Raw genomic sequence first — 25,493 nt, forward strand, 5'->3', positions numbered from 1 at the left:
AAAAAAAAATTAAAAAAAAAAAGGCTTGGCCAAATAGACGAAAGAATATATTAATAATATATAGATCCTCTATTTTTCGTTTATTGTGGATCACTCACAATAGAAATTCGAGCGTCATCTTACAATTGCAACAAAAATGAAAAACAAATGGGGAGACAAAGGAAAAATCCCCAAAACCTAATAAAATATAAAGGGTGAAATACAACAAAATAGAAAACTTTCTATACCGAGCCAATCTAGATTTCAAAGTCCCTCAGAGATGGCCCGTTATCGAATATTTTCTTCATTATCATAACTCCGCCTCTTCCGCAAACCAATGCACACCCCTGGGCCCCTTGCATACTTTGATTAACAGCTTAGAAGCCCTTCACCATTTTTTGCCGCGACCCCTCCCCCCACCGCTAGAGCCAAACCTGTCATTTCTTCTGCCAGAAAAAGCACCACCCCTACCACCTCTTCCACCGGAAAACCTACCCCCACTTCTATCACCAAAGCCACCCCGACCACCGCCGCCAAATCTTCCCCCTCTTGACTGCTCTCTTTCCTGCAAGGCCGGCAATGTTGTCAACACCTCTAAGCTCACATTAGCTGCATTTTCCTGACCTGCAAGCCAGAAATAATAATTATATTAAATTATAATAAAAACCAAAAGGTTCGATAAATTATATGATCAAAGACCAGAACTCACTGCGAGTGATAACCAGGTTGGCGATGTAATTGAAATGAACCTAGTGCACAGACACTAATGTTGTTTACAAGCTAATAAACTACGAAGTTCAACTTACCAGCAAGAAATGTATCCAGGTCTTGAGCAGGAACGTCAAAGACAGCACCCTTTCCGTCAGCTGTGAGAGCAAGACCCTTCACCGCATCAACCTTCTCCTCGGGCAAGAATCTCCTCAGCACATTAAAAGCAAAACTGACACAATTCATAGAAACTTGAAGTCAGACTGATGTCAATGTATCAAAGACCAATAGACCCCTAGCAGTTAATACTTTGTATCAAAATCTAGATCATCCATCATTTCCCTACAATATGTTCATTGACACCAACAATAATATAGTAATAACCACAACAAAAACCAACTTATACTAACTAAATTCCAGAGAAGCAGCAACTCTTTCATACTTGGGGCTAAAGTCCATGTTAATATTTTACAGTTGAAGATACAATCACCTAGATGGGTGGAGTAAAAATCTTTAGAATACAAACAACTTGTTTCTGTCAAAAAAAAAAAATAATGATAACAAAAACAACTTTCTTCCGAGTCTCAAACCTTAGCAAGAGTTAACATGCACCTTCTATGTAATGGAAACACTAGATAGATAAAACTGATAAAACTACCATGACCACAAATAATTAATACTGGTGATTTGGAACGTCAACTTCAGCACTTCAACCGTTTTATAATAAGTTTCTCCCCCATCCAAATAAAGCAGAAGGGAACCCTTTTGGAAGAAGGGGGGAGGAGAGGAGGGAGGGTTTAGAACCATTGTTTTCGTTCATCAAATTATACACCCAGCTCTAAAATCAAATAAAATGCCACATCAAGAAACTGATCGTGAGGTTTCAAAACTTCATATCCTAAACTTCTCTTCCCGAACAAGTACACTCAAAAGTGTACACCAAAGAGGCCACCAAAGGGAAAAATCAATGCGAGCATGTCCAAAATATTTTAGGCATCAAACCCTATCCTACAGATTGTTTTTCTATAGGACAATTGAGCTTCTGACGTGCATGTCAACATCCTTCACATTTACCCGTTTTACTTTCCCACAAAGGACACAAATTGCTACAAACCTTAAGGCTCCAAGATGTAACCCTGTGCAGGAGGATACTGAAAATCAAAAAGAGAAGTGAGAGTTATGTGCTCACGATGGTGTATAGATTGGACTTCCAGCCTCAAGAATTACAGTAACAAAATTCTCCATCGAAGTGAGAATTGATCTTTTCTTTATATCAGTATAACCCTGCACAACATATAATAACTTGAATTATTCACAATCCATAAGCAAGACAACAAGGTTGATCGATGAACAGAGGGTCCCTAGCCGATTAAGCTAGGGTGACATAAATTAAAAATTGAATATGAATAATTTGAGGGGAAGACCAAGTGAGAGCAAGAGTGAGAGAGACTCACAGCAGCCTTGGCAAGAGCTTTTGCAAGTAATTCAACTGCTGATAGACCAGAAGTGTTCAGCAACTCCTCGGCAGCAGCCTTGAAAGCAGGAATTACACTGGATTTTCAAAGTATGTTAACACCTAAAGCCAACAAACACAAAATAATCACCAACATATATTACATAGAAGTACGAATACCTATCAGAGACTTGGGTTATCATCTCTCCAGCTCCCGCACCAGCAGCCTTGGCAATATCAGCTTGCTGAGGAGCAGATATGTGCTCGAACTTTACACCAGATTCTCTTTCAATTTTAGATATATTGGACTTTCTTGGGTCATAAAGCATTACTGCCACTCCAGAATTACCTTGAAAAATTATAGAATAAGACATCTCAGTACATTATAATTCCATTCATTCAAACCAAAGGACGTTTCAAGTTTCAATAGTTACCTGCTCTTCCTGTGCGTCCAGATCGATGGATATAGTCTTCTACATCACGTGGAGGTTCACACTATGGCACAAACACAAATTTCAGTATAATTGAAATAACAGGCATTACAAAATATTGCTCCCTAGCCACATGTAGAGACAAACCTGGATGATTAATTGCACATCATTGATGTCCAAACCTCGTGCCGCCACATTTGTGGCCACTAAAGTCATAAATTTTCCAGACCTGAAGCCAGCAAGGGTGACCTGAATGTACCAGTTTATAACTTAGAGAAGGGAGAAAAGGAAATATAACATTCTCAAATGAAGTAAAAAATATATATATATTAAATATTAAAAAAAAAAAAAAAAACTAAACCCTTCTTTCCTACACGCTTTTTTTTTTGTTTGGAGGGGGGGAATGATTTAGCAAAAATAGAAAGTCTAACTTCTTATGTCAAATACACAGTCCTAACTCATGTTCAATACTTACAACATAAACACTCTTCACAAGACTCGTTATAATAGTTTTCAGTAGAACAGACATGTATCCTTAAAAATGGTTTTTATGCACCTGACTTGGAGCTAGACCCTCTGAGAACATCTAAAAGAAACAGAAAAGGTAGAGCACCAGGTAAGTGCATCAACAACTTACCTCCCGTTGAGCCTGCTGTATATCCCCATGCAAAGCCCGTGCTCCTGGCAACAACCCAGCAAGTTGAGAAGCAGAATCCTTTGTTTCAGTAAAAATAATTGTCCGGCCTCCACTAAATCAGAAACAATCCCACCAGGAAAAACAATGAGGAATGTTATTCAACTAGTAAAGTACATTACTGCATCATATATAAAATGATTTTGGACGGTAGAAAACAACAAACCTGCTATAACAGCGTATAACATCTGGAATAAGCTGGGATCTTGCAGAGCTAGAACAGGGAAGGACAATATGCCTAACATTGGTACTAGCCTTCATTTTCTCATTACCAACAAGGTCAGCAGTTTGCTTGTTTGCTTTTAGAAATCTAGCAGCAATCTAGTGATGGAAAAAAAGAGATCAGTCAGATGAGATAACAAAAACAAAATATAAAATACGAGTTTACAGAACATTTATATAGCATAGAGGATGTTGCCCCCACAGATTTGAAAGCTGAATTAATGAAGAGATTATAACTTAAAATCTAAAGAGAACACTAACCCGTTTAACCCAGTCAGGCATGGTGGCACTGAAAAGCAGTGTCTGAACTTTTTTTGCATCCTCTACCTTACCTGCAAATTTGAAAGGATACTGTTAACTATATATGCAACTATTAGAAAATAAGCAAAGGACATATAGTAATAACACTTGGAACAATTTTGGTCACAGAGGCTGTTATCTTGTAAAAAAACTCGATTAAATATTATATTGTAGTTCAGTTGGTAAACATTGGCATAAATATTTGATAAGTGTCTTTAACAGACTCAAGGAGAAGCAAATCATAAATAAAAATCACCAACCATTTTTTGCAATGAATTGCATACCTAGAATTAGTTCAACATCATCAACAAAACCCATTCTCAGCATTTCATCAGCCTCATCAAGGACCCGGAACTTCAAAGAGCTAAAGTCAATACTCCCCTTCTCTATGAAATCCTAAAACAAAGATCGATGGAAATCTATAAGCTACATAAATACATAAAACCAAAATTCCCACGTTGAATATCATAATGTAATGAAGACAGTAAAAAAAGGTTACCTTAATTCGACCAGGTGTTCCAATAACTATATCAACCCCTCTCTTGAGTTTAACCTCTTGACTATGGTATGGAGCTCCGCCATACACACAGCAACATGTCATCCCCAACGCTCCACCATAAACTTCAAAGTCAGCATGCACCTGGGGAGTTAACCCAAACAAGAATTAGAAACAGAGAAGTTACCATCAAGGAAGCAGATATTCCTTGAATGTTGCTCAGGAAAAAAAATACAAAACAAAAAACCTTGAATATCCCTCATATCTTACCTGATTAGCCAATTCCCTGGTAGGTAAAAGTACCAAAACACTTGGTGCCCTCCCATATCCAGTTTTCCTTGATGCTTTTGCAGGCCCATTTGTAATTGACTCCAAGATGGGTAACACAAAGGCCAGTGTTTTACCCTGCATTGCAAACAAAGCCAAGCTCCATATTCAAAACGCAAACAAGAAAATTTATGGTATCAATCAGACAGCATTCTTTCTGCTATACCTAGCTAGCTTACGGACTATTAACTAGTTCAAAGCACATTTATTACCACCTAAAACTCAGATTCATCCCACTACAATAGCATGGTAAACATTGTAATCTTAGCAAATCTTAGAACAAAAAGCATTACAAGAAGACTGGACAAACACGACTAGCATCGTTGCCACCCTTCCATCCGCTTCAAAGAACAATTATCTAAAAACTCACGATTTGAAAGAATATCTTAAACAAAGCATTTCCATAACTGATTTGAATTACTTCGCGTTCACCATAACAAGGTTCACAATTGCACTCGAAACAGTTAGATTAACACGTAGGTACCGATACAAATTGGAGCTTCCTAACTTCACAATAAAATAACCCAGATTCCCCAAAATGTTTTCCAGTTAACCAAATTAACAAATAAATGGATAATCCAACTTGAATTTAACCTCAATATAACTGATTAGGAATACAAACAGACATATATGTCTACGTGTAAATATAAAAATATATGAGGAAACTTTTGCCAAGAAAATATACCTGACCGGTGCGCGCACGACCGACCAAATCAGAGCCGTCGAGAATGGTGTCGAAGGTCATTGCCTGAATCGGAAACAACGACTCGATGCCCTTCTCCTTTAACCTGGCCCTCAACTGCTCGGAAATCCGAAACCTGGACACCGCATTCGGATTCTCCTCCTCATCAACCTTCGCCTTCTTCATCTTCTTCTTCTTATTCTCCTCCGACTCCTCGGACTTCCAATTCATCGGTTCAACCAGCTCCGAGCTGGTGTCGCTCCTCTGGTCCTCATCCTCAATCTCCAACGCCTTTCGCTTCTTACCCTCCTTCTTCAGCTTCTTCTCGCTAGCCAGAGAATCGGTTGCTAGGGTTTCGCCCCCGGTCTTCATCTTCTTGTTCTTCTTCTCCTTCTTGTCCTTGGGGGTTTCGGAGAGAATAGGATCAGAAAGAACTAGCGAAGGCATGGTTTTCTAGCTTGCTCGGAGAGAGAGAAAGCGGTTTATATGCGTATATAGACTGAAAATTTAAGAGTGAGAGTGGGGTTTCTCCTGCTACACAAAGGTGTGGCCGTGAGTTCCAGTAGCAGGAGAATGAGAGAAAGAGGGGGGAATTAGGGTTTGCGGCTTTATGGTTTAGCGGTGGAGAGATTTGCGACCGTTGGATGATAGAACCCTACGGAATTTGGATTGTGGCCGTCAGATTAGAATTTTAATGTGAATATGAAGAATGTGCTTTTCCGTCATAAATATCTTGAGCGGAACCTTTATGCGGTCAATACAACAGATTCCCTTTTTTTGTTTTTCTAGGTAACATATTCCAATATTTGGTTAAGGAATGCTAGGCTTGCAAATAAATTTTACGAAAAAAATTTTATAAATTGATGTGGCACAACATGATTAGATATAAGATAAATTCAAATTTTAAAAAATTTAATCATATTGTGCCACATCAATTTGTAAAAGTTTTTCTGTAAAATTTGTTTGTAAGTCTAGCACTCCTCTATTTCATTTCTTTTTTTAACCCTCTAAAAATAATAAGAGAAGTCCCCGAGAAGTAGTTCGATCGGCTAGAACCACGCCTAATGAAGCGGTGGTTACTAATTCGAATCTCCCTCCCCCCTCTTGTGCGGACATGTCAAAAAATAATAATAATAAAATAAACTCAATTTTTAAAAAATAAATTTATAACTATATATCAAAACCGTCTCACGACAATTTTTAACATAAACTCAACATAAAATTAATAAGTTATAATTTAATATAATTAGGTTCAGGTGATTGCCGAGTTGACCTCGCATAACCCCGTATAATAAACATGTCAATCCCGCTGAACTCATAAATGACCCATTTAACCAGTTTATACATTTAATTTTTTTTAACAAAAAAAAAAAACCCTACTTGTAGGAACCCCGCAAGTGGATACAAGTTTTGAGCAACTCGATATGGCATTTTTAGTTAGACTGCTTTTACAAACGATTTTTTTTTTTTTTTTTTAACATGTTCGCACAAAAGGGAGAAGGAGATTTGAACTAATAACTTCTGTTTCATTAGGCATAATTCCAGCCGATTGTGTAGTTTTAACCTAAAAGTTCCTTTTAAATTGATAAAGCTCGACTTAGATTTTATTTTCTCACCACATCGTGGACCCACCAAATAGAATAGGAGCTCACAAATCATATTTCGTCCAAAGAAGAGATGTTGCTAGAAGGCTTGGGCATTTTTCTCTTCAGAAAATAACCAGTGCAATTAAGGTGTTTGCTTATGATAGTTATTTTTGGACAAATAATGAAGATTGCATGAAACATAGCAACATAATGTCAGTAAACACATTTCTATGATGTCTACATGCATGACACTGGTTTAGAAAATCTAAATCATGCTCCTAAATGAGTTCATGCAAACTTTTAAGAGTCAAATATAGTTTCATGAAAACTAAACATCTTAGAAACATCTCAAACAGTTGCTTCAAATAGTTCATAATAGCACATTTTAGGACATCTATATCACATAATGATTTCTAAGAACCTAAACCACAACGTCAGCCATAACTCTATAATCTCTCTTGTTTTTTTTTTTAACAATCGAATGGGGCAAAATGCTTCGTACGATGCCAAGGTACAATTTGATATATTCACAACCTAAACATTATCTATGGTATTAACAATAGCTCGAGGCTATTACAAGACAAGATCTATGAAATGTCACCGTCCCAATAAATTTCAAATTTACAACAAATTCTGATGAATTACGTCTCTATCTGCTACCAGGTCATTGATTTCTTGACTTTTTCATCTTCGCTACTAGTGCTTTACCAAACGCAACCCCCTTCACTGTCTCTACCATAATGACAATTCTTCTTTATACCTGATAACTTATCCATCATCAGTGTAAGGTTTGCTCCCATAAAAGAACCATAACAAAACAAAAGACCGACTTGAAATTAATTCTGTTATTCTGAAGGATTCGTGAAAACAAAACTAAGAAAACGACTAAACTTCACCCCATAAATCGCTTCTAAAAACATATTTAGAGATAATACAATCTTATTTATAAACAACGAAAATACAATAACAATAGAAAAACAACAAAAATCCAACATACTCTCACGCGCCGCCGCCATAAGTTGTTTCCAGAAGGGACCAACAAATCCGAATTAGGGGGATCTACATAATCCCTTCAAAACCTGCCTAAAAATCGTGCATAGACGCACCCTCTCGCACTGCTTCAGTAGGTGGAATCCTCTTTCATGCACTATTGTCAGACCTCCCATGCTGCCGTCGAGCTATCGGTTTCAAAGGAATCCACCAAATCCAAGATAGGTGGCGGCCAATCTATCAACTTGTTGTTAGAACGCATCCCAAGGACCATTGACACAAACGCCCAGGTCGATCTATGGTGGAAGTGGAAAAAGGAGGAGGAATGAGGAAAGGGGGTCGACTCCCTCCTCCCCACCCCCCACCCTCAGCTATGTTCTCTCTTTAGGGTTTGACAGCTACCGGGCTATCGCATTCTCAGTTTGCACTCCGTGTTTTGTAATTGTCATTAAAATAAGAGGGAAACTTTAGAGACTACTGCCATAACTCTAGAATCTAATTCATATTTTATTCCAAGTTAAAAGTTGGTCATAAACTTTGACATTTATTAGCTTTTCTATCCCTTGAAAATAATTTCTCTATAAAAATAGGCTTAGGGCTTGACCTTAAGTAATTTTTATTTTTTTTAATGTAATCCGAAAATAAATATTTTTATTTAAATAAGTTATCATTACACCAAAATAATTTATATTTAAACTTTATTGTTTTTTAAAATATTTTTCACTTAGAAAATCACCTATCGGCCTATTTTTACTTTAGAAAATTCTCAAAAAAATAAATAAATAAATTAGCTCTTAATTCTAAAGTCCTAAATCACTTAAATGGGCTTGAAGACATAATTAACTGGGTTGGGCCCATTAAGTGAAAACGCCCCCCATAATCCAACTACAATGGATCAAACACTTGATCTAAAATATATTTTACAAAGTTTGTGGTATCAATTCAAATCATAACTTTTCTTGAAATTTTAATGAAAAAATAATGTTGTTTGAACCCGCTTTTTACCTAAAACATATAGTTATTTCATAAATCGGTTTCTCAGATGTTTAGAGGACCTTTATATGGATTTTTCAGCCCTTGTAGGTTCTGCCATGGCCGAAATTTAGGTCCCCTAAATCAGGTTTTCAAAATAGTTCCAAACAAAAATATAGTTTATAACATTAAAAATCAATTTAACAATGAAAACTCAGGTTTTTATGCATGAATCTGCTGCAATTATTCTTCATTGAAATCAAGAGGTAAATGTTTCTTCAAGTCCCAACAAAGAGTGATTTTCTTGTTCTTAATCAGCAAGAATTGATATCCAGCAGTTAGCAATTACCTATTTACCAGCAAACACCAAAATAGGAAAAATACCAATATCTGTAAATATCACAAACGGTAAGGATTCTAGTATTCTCTTTGCTATCATTGATAATGAGTAAACATTAAATACCTTACCAGGAAAAGTACCAAGAGTAAATTCAAGAGCAAAAGGTAAATACAAGTTGAAATTAGAGCACTAAGAATAGAAGCCCTATTATTACATACATGAACCACTTCCAGCTAGAGAGTTGATGAGAAGAAGAAGCATTCTGGCACAAATTAAATCCATACCAAATATCACTGGGGATATAGGTGTTGTAGGTAAAGGTAACAGCTCTAGTATTATAGCCATAGATTTTCACACTTTCAGGCTTCCAACCATCTGGTCCAGTCCGATAAAGATACACATAACAGATCTGGTAGGCGCACGGTCCATATATCTGAAACGTATCTGATGAACATCGTTCAAAGGCCCTCGAAGATGGATCATCCAGCCTTGGTGCATAAACCTGATGATTAAATTTTAAAACATTAATCACAAACACCCATTTTTTGTCCTTAAGGTTCATTGATGGGTTTAACAACTCTGTTACTGCAAATATCTGAAAATATCCTCTTGGACCTAGTTATGCAGATACTTTTGGGAAAACTTTGTTCATTAACACCCATTATTTAAACTTTTGTACTTATTTTTGGCAAAGAAAATGCATAATTAAAAAGCTAATACCATCCAACTCTATCAGAAACACATTCATTTCAAGCTAATAAACTTGGTGTATTTGGGCAATGAAAATACAATTTGGGGGATTCAGCCCTTCTTTTATGAATAATAATTTTATTGAAAGAAAACCTCATACACGAATAGTATACAAGAGAGCCAATCACTCTATAGGCTTCTATAATCTAAAAATTTAATCAGATCTACCAGATCCGATAAGGAAAATTAAGAACATATTCAACAGCCCAATCCAAAAGTGTTGGGAGAGATCTCAAAAAAAGAACTTTAAAGAAAGCACATTGGACTCGCAATCCTCAAACAGACGCCTATTCATTTTTCTAACAATTCAGATTGGCTCTTTTGGATGTCCCCTCCCCTGGATCTTCTAACAATAAAACAACTCTAGGATGTTGCTAGGCATAGTCAATGAAACCCCAGATAAGTTAAAAACCAAGTGCCAGAGATCAATAGTGTATTGGCAATGAATGAGAAGGTATTTATAGTCTCTTCATTCTTTAACAAGAGAGAAACCCCGCCTTCTAAGATTGTCAATCATCAGGATTTTACCATTGTTGTCCATAAGAAGAAAGCAATGTGAGGATCCTTAACCTTCCAAATACTTTTCCAGAAAAACGAACAATACTCTCCTATTTGTAACATTTTATAATAGCTCACAACTTCGAAACCGTGACTGCTAGCTTAAATCCACAACATTCTATCCACTTCCCCCCGGATGGGTTTTCGAGGAGTATAATAAATTGAGAAAGAAGTTAAGAGATTCTAGCTCCCAATTTTGGATTGCCTAATGAAACTCGGATTCTAATGGATAGAAGAGCTGGAGGGATCCAAGTAGTTTGACACTAAGGCCTCTTTATTACAAGCTATTGAATAAAGTTATGGAAATGAGTAGTTTAGAGCCACATCTCTGTGGTGCACATCTCCACACTACACGTCATGCCAAAAACGAATGTGGGATTTGTCCCCAACCTTGATCCTACAAGATTGGAGAAAGACCCCCAACCGTTTCTAATATTCCCCTGAAGACTCACCCTATAAGGCCCTCGAGCTTCCACTGAACTTGAACTCCAGCCCCCTCTCTGAATCTCATACTTTTCAATAATCACATGTCTTCATAAAGAATTCTCCTCTTACCCGAATCTCCATAGCCATTTACCAAGAAGAGTTTTGTTGAACAGCATGAGATTTTTTACTCCCAACCCTCCTTTAGAGATTGGGAAGCAAATAGTCTTCCAATTCACTACGTGAAAACTTGGACTCCCCACTTGGACCATCCCAAAGAAAGTCTTTCTGAAGACGCTCCAATCTCCTAGCAATGCCTGGTGGTAATGGGAAGAGGGATAAGAAGTATGTAGGAAGACTGGATAACGTACTCTTAATAAGAGTAAGTTGCCCTCCCTTGGACACGTAGACTTCTTCCAACTAGCCAACATTTTTTCCATTTTCTCGACTACCATCCCAAATAGCTTTTGACTTATCTGAAATGGTCTCAAAACACATTAGAATGTGACCAAAATAATGGATTTGATCAATACCTGTATCACACATAATAAGTGTTTCATCTGCGAATAGAAGATGGGATATTTTCAGGGGGGCAGCGCTAAGGATGTACACCCAAAATCTTAATAAATAACCCCCAACCATCACTCTAGTGAACACTCTAATGAAAGCATCCATAACAATCACAAAGAGAGTGGGTGAGAGAAGGTTCCCTTGGCAAAGGCCTCAAGAACTATCAAAGAAACCATACAGACTACTGTTCATCAAGATGGAAAACAGGGTCGGGAAAAAAAATACAAGCAGTTATCCATTTCCTCCATTTAGTACCAAACCCACTAGCCCTCATGAGGTAGGAGAGGGACTTTCAATTGACACGGTCAGAATCCTTTTCAGGTCCAGCTTGCACATAATGCCTGGAATTCTCAATCTCAGCCTGCTATCCAGGCACTCATTATCTACAAGAACTAAGTCTAGAATTTGTCTCTCCCCAATAAAAGAATTCTGGCCATTCGAAATGAGTGCTCGTAGCACCTGATTCATTCCAATAGCAAGAACTTTGGCCATGATTTTATACACACTCCCCACCAAGATGATAGGTCTGAAATCCCAAACTTCCAACAGTCCGATCTTGTTAGGGATGAGAACAATAAAAGTAGCATTGACTATTTTCGAACATCTCATGCTCATGGAAGTAATGAAATATGCACATGAGATCAACCTTCGCTATAGCCCAGCAAAAAAAAAAGCAATAGTGAAGCTGGTAGGGCCCGATGCTTTGTCTCCATCCATACTAAGCAATTCTTGAAGAGGTTCCTCCTTTTGAAACAATCTCTCAAACTAGTCCGCTTCTGTAGAATCCAAACAGGGAAACTCCAAGCTGTCGTCAATGCAAAAACTGGAGATAAAGTTGTATCTTTTGTGAGAATTAGCAAGGTGACGAAAAAATCTGGTGTTATGATCCCCTTCTTTTAGCCAGGTTGCCCTAGACTTTTGCCTCCAGCTAATTTCTTGCATAAGAGCCACATTCTCCTCACCTATTTTTGCCTTAGCCCTCCTAACTCTCTCCTCTTCTACCAACAATCTTTCCTCTTCTAAACCATCAAGAACCTGGATCTCCAACAGCAAGGACTTCTTCCTCTCCACTACATTTCCAAAGACTTCTTTATGAAGAGGTGCCGGCAGTGATGGAACATCAGCTAGAGATGTGTAGTTCACGGAGACGAACAGTGACAACATATAACACAACACCTCAAAAAACCCGCACCATCCCCACTTTTTCTTGCCTTTGGGGAGGAGAATGGGAATGACTCCCCTCTGCCTGCCACCACAGAACTCTTCAATTGCCAAATAGTTACCGTGAGAATTGTACCACCTCTGGCACAACAAATGCACCATGTGAATCTCTGACCTCGTGAACAAACCCCACATTGATATCCAGCCAAACCACCACTTTAGCCGCTGCCAACAGCCAAAAAATTCCTCTTCCCAATCATACCGAACAAAGATAGCCTTTACCCCCAACACCCCCCCCTCAATAATACGTACACAAAGGGTTTTACCCCCTAAATCGATGATAGACTCCAACAATTTCAAGTCAACAAAAAAGAACCTGCCCATGGTGCAAGTCAACAAAAAAGAACCTGCCCATGGTGCCTTCGATACACTAGCAGGTTCAGAAAGGCAGGGAACGTGCATCAACCACTCCAACGACTATCAACTGCAACCTTCTATAACACCCACACCAATCCAGCACCAAAGGAACCCAAAAAAAAAAAAAAATCAAAAACTCAAGAGGGAGACAGTCAGAAAGGCAACGGCACGAAAGATTCTCAGCAAATATTCTCTAGCCTCAAATTTTTATTACGTCTGAATGAACAGGTGGTCATGGGGAAAAACCTTTTACACTTTTTTTTACAGATACATGGTGTGTTATTTCATGCACCATCATTATGTGGATGAGTTTTTGTTCTGCTTGCTGTTATGTTCGGGTAAACAGCTATTTTACATGCTATTGTTCTGCTTCCATCATTCCATGGGCAGAACAAAACCATATGTCACATCCTTTTTTTGGGAGATCCGCCGTTGACAAGTCATCATGAACTACGGCCAATTTGAGTTATGGCCTAAAATATCAGGAAAACAATTTTTCAAATTCATTATCTACAATCTAATCCGCTTTGATCTTTCTTTTCTTCCTGGAAAGTCTTAAATTTATGAGTATTTTAGCAATCAATTTTTTTAAAAAAAAATATATATTTTAGACTATGTTTTGAAGAGAAAATGCTAATACTGACAAAATTAATGGGTAAATTTTATGTTTCTACCTCAAAACAAACATGATTATCCCATTAAATGACGAGTTCATCTTAATTTACACAATATGTTCAAATTTTGGGTAACAGAGCCAGTGAATTTAAACAAACAAAAAAATGGAAGACATAAAAATTCCTCCAAATAAATAGAGAAACTCGTAATAAAACGAACCTGATTGCCGTAAGCGTCACCAAAAGAAATACTGATCTGGTCTCGCGTGTATCTCGGTGAGGAACAGCTTGTTGTGATAACAACCGTGTAAGAACAGCTTGTTGCACTCTTTCAGAACCAAAAAGGAACAGAAAAGCAAAAAAGAAAACTTTAATTCAAAGAGATAGAGAAAACCCAAATACAAAAGTCAAAAAAAAAAAAAAAAAAGAATCTTTGGATGAAACACTCAACCTGGAGATAGCTTATGTTGAAGGATTTGGCAGCTTGGGGCTGCAAGCCGGAAGATTTGGCTTCTGAGAGGATAAAGATGAAGGCGAGCTGGAGCAGAAAAAGAAGTGCTTTGATCATTTTTTTTTTCCGCTTGAAAATGGCACCTGGGAATTGGGATTTGGAAATCAAATAGCCACAAAAGGCATGTGGATGACTTGAACAAGACGCAGACGCTATATACCATTATTTTCTTTTACATTTTTTAAGAGTAATTCACTTATAATTTATGAATATACGACAAAATAAATAATTTTCATACGAAGGAAGAAGGAAGAAGGTCGAATCTGTCATTTGGTGGACTGTTTTTTTTTTTTTTTTAAAAAAAAGAATATATATATATATATATATATATATATAATTTAACCCACAAACTATCATTCAGTTACAATTTGGTCACTCCGTTAGTTATTACAATCAAATAAAATGAAAAATTCAATATTACGTTGTTTTGACAATGTTAAATTACTAAAATACCATTTTGAGAAAAAAAAAAAAAAACGATAGTTTAGAGTTGGCTTGCCAGCCACCCCATAGGCCATGGGGGTGGCTGCCCGTGTGGCTAGGTGGCCATTCCATAGGCTTGGGGGTGGCTCGCCGGCCACCCCATAGGCCATGGGGTGGCTCAACAGCCACCCCAATCCACCTTTTTTTCCTTTTTTCAAAATGACGTCGTTTTTGGGGGGGCATTTTTTTAATTGATTTTTTTTTTTTTTCAAAATGGCATTTTAATAATTTAACCTCAAAAAATAATGTTGTTTTGCATTTTTCATCCTATTTTGATTAACGGAATGGCTAAATTATAACTTTTTGATAATTTAAGAGATTACTTTATTTGTTTAAACATCAAGGAGCTAAAATAAAAATAACTGATAATATAGAAGGCTAAATTATATTTTTCCTTTTTTTTTTTTTTTTTTGGTACATAGTTATTATTGTTTGTATGTGACACTATTTCAGTATTTCTGCTTTGATATTTGGGCCATGTGAGATTTTTCACTAAATTAATTTGAATGGCAAAAAAATGGTTTAAGAATTCTTAAGCTATGAAAATAAAAGGTTTTTTTTTTTTTTTTTTCTGGGGAGAAATTGACGTTTTTATACCACATTTTTATTCTATTGCCTATTGGAAGGCGGTATGAAAATAATTTGTTATATAAAAAAAAAAAAAAAAAAAATACACTATAAAAGTTCAATACGTGGCTACCATTTGAAAAAAACGTGAAATGCGTCTGAAAAGAGTTGGGTACTGTATATTTGAAAATGACTTATACTTGGAGACTCTCATTTGTATTGACGATAGAATGTAAATCAATATTTTTTTCGCTTTCTTTTATATTTTATTTTGATGTTTATTAGTTAATTAATGTGGGAGTGCTTTTTTTTTTCTTTTTTTTTTTGAAATAGATAATTATGATTGATGAAAAAATTAGAAGGTGGAGTGAAAAAAGCTCTATCAACAATCAAGAGTTAGAGCTACATGTTCCATTAACACAATATCACTGATACAATTTAGAGGATGATCCCTCTATATCTTATCACTGACATTTGTAATAGCCGTCTTTGCAAATTTGTGTGCTGCATCGTTGGTTTTACGGTAGACAAAACCGCATCTCCACCTTGGGAATGTATGCAAAATACAACGCGTATCCTCCACAATGTGACCAAACCGACTCCAAGTGCTCATGTTTGAGTTCAAAGCATCCACTATGAGTTTCACATCACCTTTCAAAAAAAGATGTAGGATGCCCAGGTCTCTACGCAGACATGCTGCATGAAAAGAAGCAAGAGCTTCTCCCGTCGTTGGCTCAAAAAGACTTAGTCTAGTCTTGCTTATCCCTGCAATAACCCGCCTCCTATTCTCTTGTACAACAACTCCTATCCCCATTATTCCACAAGCTAAGTAACACTTCAAACTAATTATAATAATTAATTAGTTTCAATGGCGTTACAATGTCTATATAAGTGTTATTTTATATTCCAATAAAAACAGATACATGGAAAGAATTGTCGCGCAAATAGATCAAGAACATAAAACATAAAAATTGGCGTATGACTAAACAAAGGAATTGAAGTCACGTCAAAAGAGTAATCACAACTTTAAAAAAATAAAAAAAATAAAAAAACAAACTCTATTTAATCAATTCTATTATGTATCCATTGGAATACATTGACAGAACTTTAGAGCTAGTTTGACTGACTTAGAGTAAAATGTATTATTGAATTACAAAATAACAGTAACTCTTAAAATTTAAATTAGAAAAGCATTAATTAGCCTCCATGTTTCTCCTTAATCCTCCTGAAGACCCCTTCAATGGCAACATCAAAAGCATCTTTTATACTCTCCAAACCCTCTTGAGGTTTTGCATATAAAAGTTTCGGAATAAATTCAATCACCCTCTCCCTCATCTTCCTCACCTCTTCTCTGCTATACTTCTCAAGCACCTTCCTAATTATGGCCGTCCCATTTTTCACCAATTCGTGATCAATAAAAACTGAATAACTCGCCAGCTGTTGACCCGGTAAAAACCACTCATATTGATCATAAGCGGTCCGCTTCCAAAAAAGAACCGGGATTGAACCGGCCACCATGCAGTCGAACATGGACCGCCTCGTGTACGTGTCCCCTCTGGGTTGCAGGCAGAACTCGGAACCCAAGAACGTGTCCAAGATAGCCGAGGCGCCATTGTAACACCGAGTCCCGCTGCAATCCACGAGTCGGCAAGAATCTGACTCGTTCTGACAATAACTCAGCAACCGACCTCTAAAATCGTCCTTGAATGCGCCACGTTTCCCTCCGACGAAGCAGAAGAGGCGGCTCCGCTTGTGTGCGCGAACATGCCTCTGCCACTCCAACACGTCAGCATCGGATCTGGGATGGAATCCAGTGGGGTAAGGCACACCGATGTCGAGTGGGTCCCACGGACTCCGCTCAATGACGAGGCGATTGACTTTCTTCATCCCGGGCATGTGGACAAAGCTGGACCCCCATTCGTTCTCCCCCCACCGTCGAAAATCCCATACCATCCGTCCCAGCGTTATGAAGTGATCTGAGCCGTTCGATCTTTTCCAATAGGGCTGGTGTTGGACCCACCTCAACAACATCTCGCAATCCCTATCGCGCTCTTCGCCGCTACGGCCAGTGAAAAGAAGCCTCCCAACAGCGAGTCCAGCATAAAAGGGAATGTAGAAAGCCGTAGCGGATTCGGGCTCCAAAGTTCTACACCTATGCTTCAAAACCCGATTGTGGAAAATCACTTCCAACATGAACTGGTCCGTCCAGTACCAAGCCGGAGCTAGGCTCGCCGGCACCACCCCAGCGATCTCCGTCGCTCTCCGGCCGAACCCACCGTTCAAAACGGCGTCGCAGTATCGTGGGCTCCACGGGTCCAAACTAGAGCAATTGTGTAGCATTTCTTTGTTGAACATGGGTGGTAAATCATAGACGTAAACCCTGCCGGACGGACATGTTTCAGACACATTATGGGCCGGAGTTTCAACAGTTGTGTTTGTGGCTACAGACGCAATAGAGGTGAAGGAATATTGGAAGCATAAGAATGTTTGAAACAAAACAAGTGTGAATAGGAGGAAGCGTTTGCAAGAGCAGAAGTTTTTGTTGGCATCTTTGAGCTCCATGATGATGTTCTTGGGTTTACGTTTGGTTGCAGACTTGCAGTGAGGTTTGTGTGTGGTATTGAGAGAGATCTAGCGAAAATAAACTATACACAAGAAGCTATGAAGAGCCAATAATTCACAAGGTTGCGAAATGAAAAGTCTTCTTCAACAAAATATTGCATTTGATAGTCATTGTTTCTTCCCAGTTGATCAATCAATAACACAGAAAATTCCATGCACATATATAAAATTGAAAAACGCATGTGTTCTTTGTTGTTTTTTCCCCAGAAGAATTTAAAATGACTTGGCGACAAACAAGTCAACCCATGCGCGCTTAGTAAGAGACGAAAAATTAAAATACGAAAATTAGCATGCGGCAAGGCAGTTGCGAATGCTTGCTGGATCCAAATACGTACCATTCACCTACAATTCAATTTTCAACACGGTTCATATATGTGAAGTTTTTTTTTTTATTATTATTTTTTAATTAATGCATGTGAAGGTAATTATCATTGCGTATTTGGGTTAATATCATCACATGCTCTGCCAGTGCACCTCTCCTATACCTACCATAATCTTGTTTGCTCTCTCTTAACTTCTCTATATATATTTTGATTGATGGTGTGTATATATACAACTTGTAAAGACCTTATGAGACGTATACGTTTAATTATTGAACTACAGCTAGCGAGGATCCTCTTAAATATTAATTGCTCTGTATAAACATGCTATTTATAAACATTAATTTAGTATATTTAACCTATTTCCTTTTTCATTTACAATTATCTTTTTGGATAAAGTCCATATATCCCTTTCAAATTACCACCCAATTAACAATGTCACCTCCAAACTTTTAATTGTGACAATGTCCCTCCCAAACTACTAAAACATTGTCAATGTCCCCCTATAAAGCTAGCAAAAAGATAAAAATGCCCCTATATATTTCTTAATAAGACAAAATTACCCCTATAAATTCAAAAAAAAAATAAAAACAAAAATAAATTTTTTTTTTTAAAAAAAAAAAATTATAAATTTTTTTTTTTAAATGAAATTTTTTTTTTTTTTTGTAAACGGAAATTTTTATTTTATTTTATTTTTAAAAAAAAAACGATTTTCTTTTTTAACTTTTGCTTTTAAAAAACATAATTTTTATTTTTTTAAACAAAAATATTCAATTTTTATATAAAAAAAAAATTCGAAAATTTTTAATTTTTTTCTTATAAAAAAGATTTTTTTTTTTTTATAAGCTTATAAAAAGGATTTTGTGTGTGGTATTGAGAGAGATCTAGCTAGCGAGAATAAATTATACACAAGAAGCTATGAAGAGCCAATAATTCACAGGTTGGGAAACGAAATGTCTTCTTGATCAACAAAATATTGCATTTGATAGTCATTATTTCTTCCCATGCAGTTGAATCGATCAATAACAGATCAGAAAGTTCAATTCCATGCATATATACATAATAAAAATGACTTCATGACAAAAAGCCAACCCATTGCGCGCTTAGTAAGAGACGAAAAATTAAAATACTAAAATTATATAGAAAGGTGTGCATGATATATATATTTGGGAGAGGCCAACATGCATGCGGATCCTCTTAAATATATACAACTTGTAGTGACCTTATGAGATACGTTTATTCAACTACAGCTAACGAGGATCCTCTTAAATATTAATTGCTCTGTATAAATATGAGATTATGAACATTAATTTAGTGTATTTAAACAATTTCCTTTTTCATTTACAATTATCTTTTCATTTCATTTCCTCAGTTTCCCTTGCGGATATATATGATCACCGTATATAAGAAATTGAGTAATGATATAAGGAGGATTAGAGTCCTCCTAGAGTAATTTCAAATGTGAAGTGACATTTAAAATCATCAATAGATTAAAATTTAATAATGATCGTCTCAAATTGAATGGTAATTTTAAATGCCACCAATGATGTCCATGAACATTGTTAGGGGTGAGCACGGGTCGGTTCAGGGTGGATTTCTACAGTTTTCCTACCCGAACCTGCACATTGCGGGTTGGAAAATTTCAACCCGGGTGGCTGGCACAAGGAACAAAATCCGCGTGGGTCGGGGTAGATCGGGGCGGGTTTCTTTCTTCTCCTCCATTTTCATTTCTTCTGCAAATTTATCATCTATTTTCCTTCTAAACAAACAACCCAACAATCAGAAGTTGCTAAACCCCAAGATTAACCCAACATCTTCAGATTAAGATAATGAAAGAAGAGATCTCTTGTATCCCCATTCATGAAAGAGGTCTAAAGAGAGAAAAAAACCTGGATCGGCAGAGGTTGAGCGGCGGCGCAGATGAGAGAAGAGTCGGACGAGAGAGAGGAAGAGAGACGAGAGAGAGGGAGAGAGGCGAGACAGCAGAGAGAGAGGCGAGACTGAGAGAAGAGAGGAGAAGGAAAAAAAAAAAAAAAAAAGAGGTGAGGGGGAGGCGACTGGAGAAAATTAGGGTTTTTCCTTTTTATTTGATTAATGTGAGGCGGGTCGGGTCGAGTCGGGTATCCAGAGAAAAATTGTTATAACCTGTAACCCGCCCCACCCAGGTTTGGGAAAAAACCACCCGTACTCGCGAAAAATAACTTAAAATCCGGCTTTTGCGGGGCGGGTAGGGGCAGTTTTGCGGGTCGGGCGGATTTTTGCTCACCCCTAAATATTGTTCTATATCTATAAGACGTGCACCACCTCTAAAATCAATTTGCAATTTGCATGCGGTACGGTCAAGTAGCAAATGACAGAAGTCTAAACATAAAAAAATTAAAAATTGTAGAAAGAAACCCTCATGAACTATGAAATATAAAAAGATTAAGAAAAGAAGAATATAGTACATGTTGTGCGTTTTTAGGTCCAAGAATTTGCTACCTCAACGATTTTCTTCATGGCTAATTAAGCTATGAAGGGACCCTTGTACTGTTACACTCCAAGTATTTCCAGTAGAATTTGAAAGAGAAACTAACTGGAATTGGAATGAAACTTCACTGTTTATTCAGACTCAAGTAGATTTATACAAAGATCGATTCAAGTTGATCAAACTCCTCACTACAGAATCTACAAAGCTAAATAGCAGCTACTTCTAAACATACAAGCTGATAGCCAAAAGTCTGAATGAATACACAAAGACTACCTTCAGCCTTTTATACCCCTTTCCCGGTTACAATAGAACCTTATTACAGAGAATTAAAACTCAAATAAGTTGTAACTAATAAACCAAAATTGCACACGTGTGTTTGACTGTGCAACTGAAGTAGTTACATGCTTGCAGCCAGCTGTATTCCAAGTGTCCCCTTCTCAACTACTTCTCCACGCGTCACCTCCTCAATTCAACAGCATGTTCCAACTTTCCCACATACTACCTCCAGCTCACTCAATCCTCTCTTCAACCAAAAGACTTGTAACAAATACCCCATTTGATTAAAACACCTTGCCAACAAAGTGTGGATAAGATGATTTCAACCAATGGAATGCTTCCCAAGTAGCTTCCTCACAATCCTGACCATGCCAACGAACCAGTAGCTCTACCACAGCACTGTTGTGCACCCTCCTCGAACGCTTATCCAAAATTTCTTCAGGTTTAGATTGGACAACACCTGCAGGATTTACTGGAGATAAGTGAACAATAGAAGTCTCAGTCCTTCCCAGCTTAAACTCCAACTGAGAAACATGAAAGATTGGATGAATCAAAGATCCTGATGGTAAGTCCAACTTATAAGCCACTGACCCCACTCTAGACAGGACCATAAAGGGTCCATAAAAACGAGGGGATAGCTTCAAGTTCCTCCTCCAAGCAACATAAACTTTTCTATAAGGTTGTAATCGCAAATAGACCCAATCCCCTTCTTTAAATTCCCTCTCGGTGCGCTTCAAATCAGCATACCTTTTCATCCTGTTCTGGCTTCTTTGTAAATTCTCCTTCAGTAACTGCAAAACTTAATCCCTATGTTTAAGCTGATCCTCCACAACAGCAACCATAGTAGTTCCTCGCATATAAGTAAGCAACCGAGGTGGGGAATATCCAAACATAGCTTCAAATGGGGTTATTCAAGTAGAATGATGAAATGAGGTATTATAGCAATACTGAGCTAAAGGTAGCCACTCCACCAAATTCTTTGGTTTATCCCCAACCATGCACCTGAAATAATTCTCAAGGTATTTATTCACTGCTTCTGACTGGCCATTAGTTGTGGATGATAAACAGTACTGAATGCTAAGAAAACACCTTGGAGTTTGAAAATCTCAGTCCAAAATCTGCTAGTGAAAGTAGAATCCCTGTCAGAATCTATAGTTTAAGGCATGCCATGCAGTTTAAACAACTAACTCATAAAGAGTTGAGCTAGTTTATTTGCAGTCTAAGGATGTTTCAAGGGCAGGAAATGACCAAACTTAGTCAATCGATTCACTACCACCCAAATCACACTCTGCCCTTGAGACAAAGGTAAGCCCTCTATAAAATCCATAAAGATGCTTAACCAAGGTCTATTAGGAATAGGTAAAGGCTGCAACAAGCCTCCAGGAGAAAGATTTTCTGCCTTCACCTTTTGGCAGACATCACATTCCCGAATAAGCCTTTTCACATCAATCTTCATCCTAGACCAATAGAAATCTTTTTGAACTCGATGCACAGTCTTGTCATATCCAGCATGACCGGCAATAGGACTAGCATGAACAAAATAGAGGACTTGGTGTCTAAGACCCTCTCCCACATATAATCTATTCTTGTAAAACAGAATTTCTTGCTTCAAAACAAATTTACTATTGGATAGCAGCCCCTCATAAGCCTTTTGAACTAAATCCTTCATAACAGGATCATTCAAGTAACTCTCCTTCAATTCTGTTAACCATTCCAAAGTAGGATAAGAAATGACTGAGAGTGTCATAACTGACTCTTCTTCCTCATTCCTTCGAGAAAGAGCATCAGCAACCTTATTATCCCTACCCTTTTTGTATTCAACAACAAAGTCATACCCTAGCAACTTGGAAACCCACCTCAGTTGCATAGGAGTACCAATTTTCTGTTCCAACAGAAACTTCAGGCTTTGATGACCAGTTTTGATGGTCAAAGGGTGGCCTAAAATGTAGGGTCGCCACTTCTTCACTGCTGCCACTAATGCCACTAACTCATTCTCATAAGTGGACATTAGTAAAAATCTACCCTTGAGGACCTGACTGAAAAAAGCAATTGGCCTCTGATTTTGCATTAACACTGCTCCAATACCCCTTCCTGATGCATCACACTCAATGACAAAGGGTTGACTGAAATCAAGTAAGATCAACATAGGAGGATTAGTCATTGCCCTCTTGAAACTCTAAAAGGCATGATCAGCATCCTTATTCCATAGAAAAGCATTTTTCTTTAGCAAATAAGCTAGAGGAGCTGCAATTGTGCCATACCCTTTTACAAATTTGCGACAATATCCAGTTAGGCCAAGAAATCACCTTAAGGCCTTTAGGGATTGATGTCTTGGCCAATCCACCATAGCACTTAGCTTCTTTTCATCAGCTCTCACCCCCTCAGCAGAAATCATATGCCCTAGATAATCAATCTCAGAACAACCAAATATACATTTACTCCTCTTGGCAAATAGCTGATTGCATCTCAGGACCTCTAAGGTCAATTTCAAATGCTGTAAATGTGTCTGCAGGTTAGGACTATACACCGAAATATCATCAAAAAACACCAAAATGAACTCCCTCAAGTAAGGTTTGAAAATATCATTCATCAAGCTTTGAAAGGTTGATGGGGCATTGGTTAACCCGAAAGGCATAACCAGGAACTCATAGTGTCCCTCATGAGTCCTAAAAGCAATCTTATGCAATCCTTCAGGTCTAACTCTGATTTGGTGATACCCTGACCTCAAATCCAACTTGGAAAAAACCCTAGAACGATGTAACTCATCTAATAATTTGTCAATCACGGGAATGAGAAACTTGTCATTGAATGTCTCATTATTAAGAGCTTTATAGTCCATGCACATTCTCCATGATCCATCAGCTTTCCTTACCAATAAAACTGGAGATGAAAATGGGCTTTGAGAAGGTCGAATAACTCCAGATTCTAAAAGCTCCTTAACAATCCTTTCAATTTCTTCTTTCTGGAAATAAGGATATCTGTAAGGTCTCACACAAATTGGTCTAGAACCAGTGTGAAGGATAATTGCATGGTCATGGGACCTAAAGGGTGGTAAGCCTTTTGGCTCTTCAAACAGATCACCAAATTCCTTCAACAAGGCCTCTAATTCAGATCATGCATTCAGTATCTACTACATTATCCAACAAATGCAGCAATAACCCTTTGGTAGTCCCCTCCTTTAAATCAACTCACTCAGTGGGTGTTTGGCAATCGGGATACGCCCACCTAGTTACTGTGCCCTCTCAGTAATGGTGCCTTCCAACATATGACTCATCAAACCCAATTTTTAAAATGACCTTTTTACCCATTCATTTGTTTTTCCAGCGCACACTCTTCTCCCACACGCAAGTCTTCTCCCTCTACAAGCCCTCCACGCCATTTCCCTTCCAAAGCCTCTTCCTATTTCTCAAGGTTCACTTTGTCCAGGTTAATATTTCTCTTTCTTTTTATTTTCCTTTTTCTCTCCCTCTCTGGATATTTATTTCAGAAAACCTTTCCCTTTCCCGCTCTCCCTCCCTCGCTCACCCTCTCTGTCACTCCGGCCCACGGACACCGGACACCTGCGTCGCTTACCCCTCTCTCACCCCAGCGTAAGGTTCCGGCAACCCTATCTATCACTCCACCGGTGTTGAAGAAGGCTCTCTTTCTCTCCTCCACCGGTGGTTTGTGTCTCTCTCCAAAATTGCAGATGCAAACTTCCACCGTGGTTTCTTTTCTGTCTCTCTCCAAAATTGCAGATGCAAAATTTTTATGTGGGTTGCTTTAGTTTTTCATTTCCTTGTAAGTTTGTGTAACTTTGGTACGTGTGTGTAAATTCAATAAAAAATTTGTGTATATAGAGAGAGTCTGGGAATAGTCTTTATACACAAATTGTTTATTTTTCTTGTCTATCACACAAAAGCTGGCCAGATTAGAACATTTCTTGGGACAGCTTGTTGAAAAATACCCACAGAGCAAAACAAAAAAGAAAAGCGTTTTGTTCCTGAACCTTTTGCTGGTTCAAAAGTAACGCCATTTTTCTTGGAGTTTTTGTTTTGGCTTTGAAGGATCTTCATGTTTCAAGGGAAAAAAAAAATCAAAAACTGCAAGGATGGAGCGCAGGGGGATGCCTGTTTCGGTGATTTGGGCATTCTCAAAAAAAAAAAAAAAAAAAAAAAGAACTCAAAAAGTGGCCAGAGAAAGATAAGGGTAATATAGTCAAAGTGTGTAAAATATTAATGTTGAAAGTTCAAAGTTTGATGCTCAAAAGGTTAAAAGGTGAACAGGGTCTAGGACATCCCTGTTGCCAAACGAAGCCTCAATTTCCTCCCACAGCTTCGGAGCAACTAAACCTTGTAACAAAATAGTCTCTACAGCCACTGTAAATTCTATAGTCAAAGCCTTAAAATTCCAAATGATAGAACCTAAGGTGACTAACCATTGAATACCCAAAACCATGTCACAACCAACTAAGGGAATCACATAAGCATTAGTGAAAAATGCAAACCCAATTAACTGTACATGAACATTCACACACTTGCCTTCGGTTTCAACTACTTCCCCATTAGCTACCCTCACTCGAATTCTGTGTT

At 37.7% G+C, this 25,493-nt stretch overlaps 3 protein-coding genes across 3 annotated transcripts; all 3 read right to left on the bottom strand.

Moving 5' to 3' along the window:
• Positions 1-34: 34 nt before the first annotated feature.
• On the bottom strand, positions 35-5,879 carry LOC132180393 (DEAD-box ATP-dependent RNA helicase 7). Its single transcript, XM_059593195.1, has 14 exons — positions 5,296-5,879; positions 4,554-4,688; positions 4,287-4,427; positions 4,072-4,183; positions 3,749-3,819; positions 3,432-3,586; positions 3,209-3,320; positions 2,719-2,820; positions 2,575-2,635; positions 2,321-2,489; positions 2,142-2,238; positions 1,877-1,971; positions 786-919; positions 35-603 (listed from the first exon to the last, which is right to left on the bottom strand). Exons 1-14 carry the CDS (start codon positions 5,737-5,739, stop codon positions 368-370), a joined length of 2,064 nt encoding a protein of 687 aa, XP_059449178.1. The 5' UTR covers positions 5,740-5,879; the 3' UTR covers positions 35-367.
• A 3,335-nt stretch (positions 5,880-9,214) lies between these two features.
• Positions 9,215-14,305, bottom strand: LOC132180394 (embryo-specific protein ATS3B). Its single transcript, XM_059593196.1, has 3 exons — positions 14,125-14,305; positions 13,894-14,001; positions 9,215-9,682 (listed from the first exon to the last, which is right to left on the bottom strand). Exons 1-3 carry the CDS (start codon positions 14,239-14,241, stop codon positions 9,362-9,364), a joined length of 546 nt encoding a protein of 181 aa, XP_059449179.1. The 5' UTR covers positions 14,242-14,305; the 3' UTR covers positions 9,215-9,361.
• Positions 14,306-16,431: 2,126 nt separating this feature from the next.
• Positions 16,432-17,796, bottom strand: LOC132181988 (xyloglucan galactosyltransferase XLT2-like). The gene has a single exon (XM_059595202.1). It carries the CDS (start codon positions 17,794-17,796, stop codon positions 16,432-16,434), a length of 1,365 nt encoding a protein of 454 aa, XP_059451185.1.
• Positions 17,797-25,493: the final 7,697 nt, after the last annotated feature.

Source organism: Corylus avellana, chromosome ca5 (assembly GCF_901000735.1).
Source record: "Corylus avellana chromosome ca5, CavTom2PMs-1.0".
NCBI classification, from domain to species: domain Eukaryota; kingdom Viridiplantae; phylum Streptophyta; class Magnoliopsida; order Fagales; family Betulaceae; genus Corylus; species Corylus avellana.